Below are 12,995 nucleotides of genomic sequence, written 5' to 3'. Positions count from 1 at the left end.
CATCAGTTTTACTGAGGTATAATTGACAAAATTGTAATTTATTTAAAGTGTACAACATGATTTGATATAACTATACAAACAGTATACATTGTGAAAGGATTTATTCCATTGGGGGCCACCTTTTGGAGCAACTGAGGATTAGATGTATTCCTATTTCATACAAAGAATGGTGGGGGGGGGGGGGGGCGAGATAAGAGTACCAGGACTTTTGGGGAATGAATATGTGTGTAGTAAGACAGGAGGGTTGTGAAATTGCATGCCTCATCTCAGGACTTAATGACGCTCAGGTTTTTTATATCTCAGCACAGAAGGAATTCAGCAAGAGACAAAGGTAAGCAGTAGATTTATTAATATGGGATGCTTGTGAAGGGTATCAGTGGGCAGGCAAGAGGGCTCTTCCTGATAACTAAGTGGGTTTTTTTTTTATATCAAAGGAAAAGTGGGGAGGTAGAGAATGAAGGAGGAAACAGGACAGGCTCCATCTTGGGCCGGACTGTGGACTTGGAGCTTTATGCCCAGTATCTATGGAAATGACATACCAACTGGAAAACCAAACCCCCTGGATGGAAGAGCCCCAGGGTTCCTACCTAGACTCTCCCTCGCCTAAAATACCCTAATTATCTGTGTAACCAAATAGAATCATAAATTCTATTATGCTTATTGGGGTATGACCACAGGCCTATTAATAATTGTCCACTGTTAACTACCTAGGCTTAAGGCATATGAATCAACGGGTTAACTTTGATTGTATCTTTCTTTTCCTTTGTTCAGACTAGTTTCAGGAAATTTGGGGAGGTGGGTTTGGGCACGTATACTTAGGGTATATAAGGTTTTCACAAAAACTGGTCAGGGTCCTTGGCTAAGAAGAGACTCTGCCTTAGTTCCGCTGGTGTAATAAACTCCACTATCTGCATTGTCATTCTGGGTGAGCTTGTTTCCCGGAACACGTGGCTACAAGAAGACCACTTTCTTCCTCTTCTTTCATGAATATGTTGCAGGAAAATGGGGCACAAGAGGATGGTCTTGTCCTAGGTTTTGGGATGGGCTACCAAGTGAAGGTCCTTAAATTCAGGAAAGAATTTAAGAGCAAGCCATAGTAAAGTGAAAGCAGTTTTACTGGGAGATACACATTCTGTTACTGAACTTGTGTTCATGTGCCTGATGCACAATTAGGCCAAACAATACCTAAACATTGGAGTTTGGAGCAGAGAAAGACTTACTGCAGAGCCATGCAAGGAGATGGGTGGCTCATGCCCCTGAACCCCTTCCCCTTCCCCACCCCCAGCCCCATTTCCCAAAAGGTTTCAGCAAAGCATTTTTAAAAGGTCAGGTGAGGGAGTGGGGTTGTAGGGTGTATGATCAGCTTGTGTACAATTCTCTAATTGGTTGATTGTGAGGTAAGAGGGTGATGTCACTGGAGTTAACATAATCCTTAGGCTCTAGGAGACCTGGGGGCTAGGTGTCCTTGGTCATCAAATAGTTAAATATCTTCCATTTAGTGGGGGCTTTCACATGTGTAAAACTACTCAGGAAATATGCATCAGGTACTATTATCTCAGTACTTCAGAGAGGAGCTAAAGCAGAGGATACTGGGGGAAGGGTCTGTGTCAGAAGGCCCCGTGGGGGTCTCAGTTGAGTTCAGTAGCTCAGTCGTGTCTGATTCTTTGCAACCCCATAAATTGCAGCACACCAGGCCTCCCTGTCCATCACCAACTCCCAGAATTTACTCAAACTCATGTCCATCGAGTCGGTGATGCCATCCAACCATCTCATCCTCTGTCGTCCCCTTCTCCTCCTGCCCCCAATCCCTCCCAGCATCAGGGTCTTTTCCAATGAGTCAACTCTTCGCATGAGGTAGCCAAAGTATTGGAGTTTCAGCTTCAGCATCAGTCCTTCCAGTGAACACCCAGGACTGATCTTTAGGATGGACTGGTTGGACTAGTTGGTTACAATTACATAAGTAGTCTGTCTCAAGAGGCAAAGCAGCCCTGAGTTGTGGGATGGTTAGTTCTTATGGGCCGGGTATTTCCGTAGGCTAAAGAGTAGAAGGAATATTCTAATCACCTTGGAGAAGGGGTGGGGATTTCCATGATTTGGGCCACTGCCCACTTTTTGGCCTTTCAGTCTTGGCCTTGGAACTGTCATGATGCCTGTGTTTGTGTCATTTAGCATGCTAGTGCATTACAATGAGTATAATGAGGCTCAAGGTCTACTGAAGTTGAATCTTCCACAATTTTGGGCCTAGTCAGTTCTAACTAGTTTTTGTTGTATCCAGTTTTTTTCAAGGCTGTGTTATCTTTTAAGGATTGTGCCCTGCCCCCTTCTCTTTTTGTTTATACCTTCTCCAGTCTTCCCAGCAAGAAAAGGAGAGGTGAAAGGCAGAGGGCTGCTCTTGACTATAACCACAAGGTGCTATTAGTGACTAGACCAAGAGGCAAACAGCTTTGCAGAGAAATATTCATGAAATTCCCACTCTTTCCCACAATTGACATTTGATAACTCTGGAAAGAAAACCCAAATAAAAGTGTGCTGCAGATTGGGGCCCAAGGGAACACTAGGTGTTCCTGCTCCAGAATGAAGACTGCCAGTGCACTGTGGTTTAATGCGCTGCAGCTAGAGGTTCGGAAAGTCAGCAAAGTGTAATAGAGGCCTGGATGTCAAGTCATCTAACACAGGTTATCAGTGCAGTGCCAGGACTACCAGGGTGATGACACGCAATTCCTGTGGTTAGCTCACTGCCCTGAGCAGAGAGTGTGTTTGCCCATCTCAGGCTGTAAGCACTGCTGGAGAGGTGGAGGTGGGGGAAGCTGGTCACCACCAAAGCTAGTAGTCTGCCAGACAGAGAGGAGATAGAGATTGTCTGCAAATGTATGACAGGCCTGATTTCTGTGAGAGGATCGAGAATCTTATCAAGGGTGTGTCTCAGACTGAACTGTATAACCTGGCCACATAATAGTGCCGGGGCAGAAGAGACCATCATCTCACGGTGGGAATGTTGCAGGGAGGAAGCCAATTCGGACTCCATGTTCGAAATTGTTTCTTTGATTTCTCATTGCTTTATTATTATAATCATACTTAATGGCCTCCCTGGAGGACCCTGCCCCTCTGCTTGACAGGAAAGTGCCTTTGTTCAGCTCTTGGAGAGACAGTTTGTTCCTGCCCATCTGTGAATAGAGATTAACACACCCCATCCAAAGGCTGACCAATCCCTTGGAGATGTTTTGCAAGACTGAAGACCCTTTCACTTTACTTCCCCACCACCTCTCCCTCTCTAGTCTGTTTTTTGATTTTAGTTCCTCCCTGCTTCTTTCTCTCTGATCTGTAAAAGAACCTGGCGTCCATAAGATGGTTATTTTGAAGCACTAACCTGCCATCGTCTCTGTCAGCTGCTTTTTGAAAAAGCTGTTTTTCCTGCCTCAACACCTCCTCCCTTGGCCTGTTGTGTGGTGAGCAGAGCAGGCTTGGACTCCATAACAGGAAAGGGCAGCTAAACTGGGCTGGGAAGGTTGGTGGAGAGACAGGCAGGAAGGAGCAGGGCATAGGGCATTTTGTTAAATTAGCCTTGGATGCCATCCTCCAGGCAGAGGCAATAATCAAAGCAAGGCGGAGGGTCAGATGGTGTTTGAAGAGGATGCTGACGGAGGCTCCTTGCGGGGAGTAGTGAGGTTGAGGCGCGTTGGAAGGCTGCTAGTTAACATGAGGGAAGTGGAGGGCTTGAAGCAGGACTCAACTTGCTTGAAAGGAGAGAAGGGGAAACGACTTCACACGTAGGATAAGGGCTTGTGCTAGACGGGGAGGAGAGAAAGCAGCTCTGGGTACTCGGTGGGTGGGCGGAAAAGATGGTACTGACTCGCACAGAGTCGGACACGACTGAAGCGACTTTGCAGCAGCAGCAGCAGCAAGACCTGGAGATATGTGAGTGCTAGGAGATACTGAAGACAGGAGCTGGATCGGACGCGTGCAGTGGATCATCCAGGTAGGGGAAAAAAATCACTTCCTGCCCCTGAAGCCCTAGCCGGCTTCTTCCTTAAGCTCGGGGCTGGTCAGAGTCTTCCGAACGCGTCCGGCCTCGCGGGTTGGGCGGCGGGTCGTCCGGGGTGTGGCTACCGCCGGCCCCTCCTCCGCGGGCTCCCAGCCAAGTCGGTTGCTCAGCTCTCGGCTCAGGGTCTAGGCTCTGGCCCTCATCGCTACCCGCACCCGCGCTCACCCCTTTACCGGTAAGATTGCCGCTCCGCTCCCTTTCTCGCTCTGGGGCCCCTCCCCGCTCGTGCCGCGTCAAGTGGGTCCCGGGCCGCAGGCGTCCCCTGGGTCCCGAGGCGTCCCCTGGGTCCCGCAGGCCTGGCTTTATCCCAAGATTTGGCCGCGTGTCCTCCGCGGCAGCTCTGGACGGCCGAGGGGCGGCGGCTGGGTGCGGGTAGTGCTTGGCTTCCAAAAGGTCACGTAGCGGCGGGCGGCGGCGGGCGGCTGCGGGCTGGGGCGGGCAGGCGCGGGCGCCACGTGGCCTCCTGGCCGGCGTCTAAACCCCCGCGAGGCCTGTGTGGGCGCGGACACCGGGCCTTGATTACACCTGCCGCCCACAGGACCATGGCCCACGCGGAGCGCACCTTTATTGCTATCAAGCCCGACGGCGTGCAGCGCGGCCTGGTGGGCGAGATCATCAAGCGCTTCGAGCAGAAGGGATTCCGCCTTGTGGCCATGAAGTTCCTTCAGGTGATGCGCCCCGCTCCCTTTCCCCCGGCTCCGGCGTGGTCACGGGTGGTTTTCCTTCCCCGCAGCGCCGATCCGCGTCCTTTTCCGAGTGGGAAAATCTGGCTGATCTAGGGTCCGCGAGAACTTCCTTTCCCCTCCCTCCCCAGGGCGCCTGGGGCCCGCAGACCCTTCCCCAGGCCCCGGGGGCGGGGTGTGGGCGGGCACTCTTGGAAGGTTAAACGGAGGTAAAGTGACTCAGGTTGCGATGGGGCTGTGAGCCGCAGGAGGGCAGCAGGGAGTGGAGAAGGCCTTGTCCTGGGCCCATGCGAGTCCACCCAGGCACAGGATGGAGGCTGCAATCCTTTTGTGCTTCAGTTTTGCAACTCTGAGATGACTGAGGTTTTAGATGGGGCTTCCGTTCCTCTGCCCTTTCCCTGCAGGCTCCCTTTGGCATAGGACAACTTTTTATTTTCACATTAAATTTGGGGCACAAATCTGGACCTCAGGGGATACATATCTAAGAACTGAATTTTTAAACCAAGCTCCTCAGTGAAGAGATACTTCAGTTAACATCAGAAACGTTTAAAAGGGCCAGATGATTTGATATGGCCTCTGTTTGGAATAGTTCCTTTGATTGTAGCCAACACTTAACTCCATAACCACCTTCTTTTCAGAATTATAACATCTGTATTACAAGGTCATTGACATGATAGTGTGTGTTCACAATCAGAAGAATCTTTCTGCTAACAAACCATCAGTTTCATGGTTTGGATGGAATTTTAAAAAAAAACACATCTTATGAATGTGAACTTAAATACATAACCAGACTTTTAGAGAACCTACTAAGTTACTGGGGTAGGGAGGAGACCTGAGGAGTTTAATTCCTAATTGGTACCTTCTCTTCAATGCCAAGGCCTCTGAGGAACTCCTGAAGCAGCACTACATTGACCTGAAAGACCGCCCATTCTTTCCAGGGCTGGTGAAGTACATGAACTCAGGGCCAGTTGTGGCCATGGTAAGTTTCTTGTGGTGGAGGAGGTGGAACCAAGTGGAAGAATAACAGCTGATAGGTAACTGGGTTCGCTCAACGTCTTCATGTCCCTTTTTAGACATCATCTCCAGATACCCCAAATTCTTTGTTTTACAAATGCAGCCTGCTTGTAGTTAGTTTACAAAGCAACTGGGAGCTTGGGAGGAAAAAGGAAGCGAGAATCAGACATAACCAAAAGTTCCTTTAATCCTGTGCTAGAAATGGTCTGTTTCTTCCTGTGGCATTAACGTCCAATTAGAAGTGAAATAAATAGAAGCAGGGGGTATAATAGAGTCAATAAAATTGTTGAGAAAGAAGACCTACTTCCTATTCCCTGACAGTAACCTTTTCTTCTTTCTGCTTTTCCCTGGAATACACTCTCCCCTTTCATGTCAGTTTTTGCCATGTCTTGCTCTACCAGTCTTCTATGATGCCCTTCCCACTGATCCCGTTCTAGTTTGGTCACTTTTCTTTACCCTTTCATCATTACTTTTTTAGAGTTTGTGACTGCACAAGAATCCTTCAGTCTTGTTAATCTCTTTCAGTCAGACTAGGAAGTCAAGTTGGGCAGACCTTTTCTCTGTATCCTAGCAATACACTTGGGAAGGAGTATGGAGTATTTTATATCAGCCCCTATAACTTCTGGGGTTGGTTGATAATCAGGTCACTGATTGGTCTGATTGATGTGTGCTGTTGTTCCGTTGAAGTTGCATTCAACTCTCTGCAACCCCATGGAATGTAGCTCACCAGGCTTCCCTGTCCTTCACTATCTCATGGAGTTTGTGCAAAATGTCCATTGAGTCGGGGATGCCATCCAAATATCTCATCCTCTGTCACCCCCTTCTCCTGCTCTCAGTCTTTCCCAGAATCAGGGTCTTTTCCAATGAATTGGCTCTTCGCACCAGGTAGCAGTAATATTGGAGCTTTAGCATATCTTTCCAATGAATATTCAGGGTTGATTTCCATTAGGATTGACTGGTTTGATTTCTTTGTTGTCCAAGGGACTCTCAAGAGCCTTCTCTGGCATCACAATTCGAAGCATCAATTCTTTGGCACTCAGTCTTCTTCATGGTCCAACACTGAATTTGTACATGACTACTGGAAAAACCATAGCTTTGACTAGACGGACCTTCGTTGGCAAAGTGATGTCTCTGCTTTTTAATAGGCTTTCTAAAGAGTCACACACGACACTGAGTGACTGAACTGAACTAGGTTTGTCATAGCTTTCCTTCCAAGGAGCAAGTATCTTAATTTCATGGCTGCAGTCACCATTCGCAGTGATTTTGGAGCTCAAGAAAATAAAATCTGTCACTGCTTCCATTTTTTCCCCTTCTATTTGCCATGAAGTGATGGGACTGGATGCCATGATGTTAAAGTTTTTTAATGTTGAGTTTCAATCCACTCTTTCACCCTCATCAAGAGACTCTGTTTCCTCTTCACTTTCTGCCATCAGAGTGGTATCATCTGCATATCTGAGGTTGATCTCCTGTCAATCTTTTTCTTTTTCTCCCCTTCTGGCAATTTTGATTCCAGCTTGTGATTCATCCAGCCTGGCATTTCACATGATAGACTCTACATATAAGTTAAATAAGCAGGGTGATAATATATGGCCTCCTTGTGGTATACCTTCCCCAGTTTGGAACCAGTCAGTTGTTCCATGTCTGGTTCTAACTATTGCTTCTTGACTTGCATATAGGTTTCTCAAGAGGCAGGTAAAGTGGTCTGGTATTCCCGTCTCTTTAAGAATTTCCCACTTCACTTTGTTGTGATCCACGCAGTCAAAGGCTTTAGTGTAGTCAATGAAGCAGAAGTAGATGTTTTCTGGAATTCCCTTGCTTTCTCTATGATCCAGCAAATGCTGGCAATTTGATCTCTGGTTCCTCTGCCTTTTCTAAATCCAGCTTGTACAATTGGAAGTTCTCAGTTCATGTACAGTTGAAGCATCACTTGAAGGATTTTTGAGCATTACCTTGCTAGCATGTGAAGTGAGCTTAACTGTATAGTAGGTTTGAACATTCTTTGGCATTGCCCTTCTTTGGGATAGGAATGAAAACTGACCTTTTCCAGTCCTGTGGCCATTGCTGAGTTTTCCAAATTTGCTGGCATATAGAGTGTAGCACTTTTAACAGCATCATCTTTTAGGATTTTTTTTTTAATAATAGTTTGTTTTTGGCTGTGCTAGGTCTCTGTTGCTGCGAGGGCTTTTCTACAGTCGCAGCAAGCAGGGCCTACTCTAGTTGTGGACCTCAGGCTTCTCACTGAGGTGGTGTCTCCTGTTGCAGACCATGGGCTCTACAGTGCTGGGGCTGCAGCCGTTGTGGCCCATGAGCTCAGTAGTTGCTGCTCCTACACTCGAGAGCACAGGCTCAGTGGTTTGGGCATACAGGCTTAGCTGCCTGTGGCATGTGGAATCTTCCCAGATCAGGGATTGAACCTGTGTCTTCTGCATTGGCAGGTGGATTCTTCACCACTAGCCACCAGGGAAGCCCCATCTTTTAGGATTTTAAATAGCTCAGCTGGAATTCCATCACCTCCACTAGCTTTGCTCATAATAATGCTTCCTAAGGCCCACTAAAGGCATCCCAGGTGGTGCTAGTGGTAAAGAACCTGCCTGCCAATGCGGGAGACAAAAGAGATATGGGTTCAATCCCTGGTTTGGGAAGATCCCCTGAAGAAGGAAAGGGCAACCCACTCCAGTATTCTTGCCTGGAGAATCCCATGGATAGAGGAGCCTGGCAGGCTGCAGTCCGAGAGGTCACAAAGAGTCGGACATGACTGAAGTGACTTAGCACTAGCATTAAGGCCCACTAAGACTTCACACTTCAGGATGTCTGGCTGTAAGTGAGTGACGACACCATGATGGATATCTGGGTCATTAAGACCTTTTTTGTGTAGTTCCTCTGTGTATTCTTGCCACTTCTTAATTTTGTCTTCCATTAGGTCCTTACTGTTTGTCCTTTATCATGCTTGTCCTTGCATGAAAAATTGGTATCTCCAAAAGAAATCTCTTGTCTTTCCCATTATATTTTTTCCCTAAGAAGGCCTTCTTCTCTCTCCTTGCTATTCTCTAGAACTCTACTTTCAGTTGGATGTATCTTTCCTTTTATTTCTCTTTTCTCAGCTATTTGTAAGGCTTCCTCAGACTGGTTGTCTGCCTTCTTGCATTTCTTTTTCATACGGATGGTTTTGGCCACTGCCTCTTGTACAGTGTTACGAACCTCTGATCATAGTTCTTCAGGCACTCTCCCTTCCAGATCTAACCTCTTGATTCTATTTGTCATCTCCACTATATAATCATAAGGCATTTGATTTAGGTAGTATCTGAATGGCCTAGTGGTTTTCCCTACTTTCTTCAATTTAAGCTTGAATTTTGCCATAAGGAGCTCATGGTCTGAGCCACAGTCAGCTCCAGGTCTTGTTTTTGCTAACTATATAGAGCTGCTCCATCTTTGGCTGCAAAGAATCTGATTGTGGTATTGACCATCTGGTGATGTCCACAGATAGAATTTATCTTGCGTTGTTGGAAAAGGGTGTTTGAGATGATCAGTGTGTGCTATTAGGTAGAGGTAAATGTTTTCAGTGGTCCTGATGGCAGAACTGATGTACTTCTTTTTTCCTACTGTCGAGGTCTGGGAGGGCCTGAATGTAGTGAAGACAGGACGAGTGATGCTTGGGGAGACCAATCCAGCAGATTCTAAGCCAGGCACCATTCGTGGTGACTTCTGCATTCAAGTTGGCAGGTAAGTTCTAAGGGGCGTTAATCACTTTTCGTTAAAGCCACTTACTTTGGTTTTAAAACATATATTTTCGGCATGTTACAATTTTAGAAAAACTCGAACGTTTAAATTATGTGTTAATTATCACTGGAGGAATGCTTTCTTAAATAGTTACTTCTCTAGGCTACTTAAAATTTAACCCAAGACACTGTACAAGGGAGTTGCCATTAGGTCCTTTGTGACAACAGAAAGTGAAAAGAGTGGGGTGGGGCAAGAATGTTTTTAGTGTTGGCTCTGCCTTGGGGTGCTATGTCCAAGGATGTGTCACTTTTAGCCTTTTTGCTTCCCTCACTTACACAAAATGTTACAAAAATTTTACAAAGGAGATTCAAATGAAATAAAGGGAGTCTCAGTAAGTGTGAATGTTTTGGTTGGGCTTTGCAAATTAATGTTGTAACAAATACAGCAGAAATGGCTGTTAATAGTGTTATATCTTGTTTGGGGTTTGGCCTAGATAGTCCTGTATTTTTCAAAATTTGAGAAGGAATGTTTTGTGGCATGGCAATTCTGGGTATAAGCAGTGTTTCGAAAACTTAGAAACATAATAAAGTTGAACCACGGAATGCCTTTGAGTTCAGTATCATCATAGTTTTACAGTTGCTTTTAAGAGGAAATAATTTGGGGTCATCAGCTGCTTCAAGGGGCAACTGGCTGAAAAAGTCTTTAGTGACTCTCTCTTGTTTCATCCATTAAACAGACTTTCTTGTACTTTAAAATGTGGTAACTAGTAATTCTTCTTCTTAGGAACATCATTCATGGCAGTGATTCAGTAAAAAGTGCTGAGAAAGAAATCAGCTTGTGGTTTAAGCCTGAAGAACTGATTGAATACAAGTCTTGTGCTGTTGACTGGATATATGAATAAGAGATGGTCAGAGCATCAGTCCCTTCAGGCACCACTTCCTGTGTTCCTGGGCACAGCTCTTCATTCCACTGATATGGAAGAAGCAGGATGGATGTTTCTTAAGCATATTTACCAATAAAGCCTTTAAAAACTGCATACAGCTTCCCGTGATTACTCGTTATTAAGCTGGAAGAAGTGACTTGGTCCCCTGCTATTGTAGTGTTATCCAGAATGAATTAATTCTGCTTGTTATGGAAAACTCATCTGATCCTTCTCAGCACCTAGTATACTTCCAGACTAAAAGGAAAGCAGTGAGGCTGAAGAGGACAAGTGCGGCACTGGTTGCCTATCTGAGGCAACTGAGGAAATAATGAACACTGTAAGATCTCAACCATCTAGCGGATGTAGAACTGCACATTTCTGTACAAAAATTCTGTTGCAACTTTGTAGGATAAACAGACTAGTCAAGTTGTCCAGATTTACACTCTTCTTGACTGCAAATTGGGCAAGTTGAAGAAGTGGAAAATGGAAACCTAAGGATATCAGTAAGATGAGGATGATACCATGGCAATGCAGGGTTAAATGAAATAATGTATGTAAAGCTGTTTGACCTAGTGCCTGGCCCATGGCTGGTACAGAAATATTCCCTGCAATCCTACCTCCCTTCTTACTGTCTACCCTAGGATGGGATATTTAAGATTATTCCCTGGGCTAAAAATAGTTAAGTGGTTACAAAATCCATATTGTCTGTTTTTAAGGTTAATTTTACTGGACTGACACAGTTGTAAAATGATACCAAACAGTACCCATCATTATCATCTGGATTTTGCCTTAAAAATGAGATTATAGAAATATGTGGATTTATGAATAGCTGTTTTTGGAAACCAGTGACAGCTTTTTTTATGTCACTTCCACATAAAAGACTTAACATTATGTGGTTTGTTTCTTTTGCCACAGGATTCTCAGTTCCCCAATCAGGTATTGAAGCCAGGCCACTACAATGAAAGCCTTAAACTCATGTCTGTTGAGTCAGTGATGCCATCCAACCATCTAAAAATCCTCTGTTGTCCCCTTCTCCTCCTGCCTTCAATCTTTCCCAACATCAGGGTCTTTTCAAATGAGTCAGCTCTTTGCATCAGGTGGCCAAAGTATTGGAGTTTCAGCTTCAACATCCGTCCTTCCAATGAATATTCAGGACTGATTTCCTTTAGGATGGATTGGCTCGATCTCCTTGCAGTCCAAGGGACTCTCAAGAGTCTTCTCTAACACCACAGTTCAAAAGCATCAATTCTTTGGCGCTCAGCTTTCTTTATAGTCCAACTCTCACATCCATACATGACTACTGGAAAAGCCATAGCCTTGACTAGACAGACCTTTGTTGGCAAAGTAATGTCTCTGCTTTTTAATATGCTATCTAGGTTGGTCATAACTCTCCTTCCAAGGAGTAAGTGTCTTTTAATTTCATGGCTGCAATTACCATCTGCAGTGATTCTGGAGCTCAAAAAAATAAAAGTCTGTCACTGTTTCCACTGTTTCCCCATCTATTTGCCATGAAGTGATGGGACCGGATGCCATGATCTTAGTTTTCTGAATGTGGAGCTTTAAGCCAACTTTTTCACTCTCCTCTTTCACTTTCATCAAGAGGCTCTTTAGTTCTTCACTTTCTGCCATAAGGGTGGTGTCCTCTGCATATCTGAGCTTATTGATATTTCTCCCGACAATCTTTATTCCAGCTTGTGCTTCATCCAGCCCAGCATTTCTCATGATGTACTCTGCATGTAATTTAAATAAGCAGGGTGACAATATACAGCCTTGACGTACTCCTTTCCCTACTGAACCAGTCTGTTCCATGTCCAGTTCTAACTGTTGCTTCTTGAACTGCATACAGATTTCTCAAGAGGCAGGTCAGGTGGTCTGGTATTCCCATCTCTTCAAAATCTTCCAGTTAAGACTGGTGTAGTCAATAAAGCAGAAATAGATATTTTTCTGGAACTCTGGCTTTTTTGATAATCCACCAGATATTGGCAATTTGATTTCTGGTTCCTCTGCCTTTTCTAAAACCAGCTTGAATATCTGGAAGTTCATGGTTCATGTACTGTTGAAAGCCTGGCTTGGAGAACTTTGAGCATTAACTACTTTACTAGCGTGTGAGATGAGTGCAATTGTGCAGTAGTTTGAGCATTCTTTGGCATTGCCTTTCTTCGGGACTGGAATGAAAACTGACCTTTTCCAGTCCTGTGGCCAATGTTGAGTTTTCCAAATTTGCTGGCATATTGAGTGCAGCACTTAGCATCATCTTTTAGGATTTGAAATAGCTCAACTGGAATTCCATCACCTCCACTAGCTTTGTTCGTAGTGATGCTTCCTAAGGCCCACTTGACTTTGCATTCCAGAAATGTCTGGCTCTAGGTGCTTGATCATACCATCATGATTATCTGGGTCATGAAGATCTTTTTTATATACTTCTTCTGTGTATTCTTGCTCACTCTTCTTAATATTTTCTGCTTCTGTTTGGTCCATTACCATTTCTGTCCTTTATTGTGCCCATCTTTGTATGAAATGTTCCCTTGGCATCTCTAATTTTCTTGAAAAGATCTCTAGTCTTTCCCATTCTATTGTTTTCCTCTATTTCTTTGCACTGATCACTGAGGAAGGCTTT

At 45.1% G+C, this 12,995-nt stretch overlaps 1 protein-coding gene across 2 annotated transcripts; it reads left to right on the top strand.

The window, feature by feature from the left end:
- The first annotated feature begins 3,873 nt into the window (after nt 1–3,873).
- Nucleotides 3,874–10,492, top strand: NME2 (NME/NM23 nucleoside diphosphate kinase 2). 2 transcript variants are annotated; one of them, XM_070479285.1, is made up of 5 exons: nt 3,874–3,976; nt 4,581–4,710; nt 5,603–5,704; nt 9,347–9,459; nt 10,240–10,492. In XM_070479285.1, the coding sequence occupies exons 2-5, from the start codon at nt 4,585–4,587 to the stop codon at nt 10,355–10,357; spliced, it is 459 nt and encodes a 152-aa protein (XP_070335386.1). In that variant the 5' UTR covers nt 3,874–3,976; nt 4,581–4,584; the 3' UTR covers nt 10,358–10,492. The 2 variants fall into 2 exon arrangements, with proteins under 2 accessions (XP_070335386.1, XP_020769699.1); XM_020914040.2 differs by lacking the exon at nt 3,874–3,976 and adding an exon at nt 4,107–4,217.
- Nucleotides 10,493–12,995: the final 2,503 nt, after the last annotated feature.

Source organism: Odocoileus virginianus, chromosome 17 (assembly GCF_023699985.2).
Source record: "Odocoileus virginianus isolate 20LAN1187 ecotype Illinois chromosome 17, Ovbor_1.2, whole genome shotgun sequence".
NCBI lineage: Eukaryota > Metazoa > Chordata > Mammalia > Artiodactyla > Cervidae > Odocoileus > Odocoileus virginianus.
This window is presented reverse-complemented; position numbering and strand designations above follow the sequence as displayed.

Bases quoted from the DNA above. Each gene is read 5' to 3' on its own strand.
- NME2 (XM_070479285.1), top strand. From the start codon at position 4,585: ATGGCCCACGCGGAGCGCACCTTTATTGCTATCAAGCCCGACGGCGTG. The intron at 4,711-5,602 runs GTGATGCGCCCC...TTCAATGCCAAG, and splicing joins TGGCCATGAAGTTCCTTCAG to GCCTCTGAGGAACTCCTGAA. The intron at 5,705-9,346 runs GTAAGTTTCTTG...CCTACTGTCGAG, and splicing joins CAGGGCCAGTTGTGGCCATG to GTCTGGGAGGGCCTGAATGT.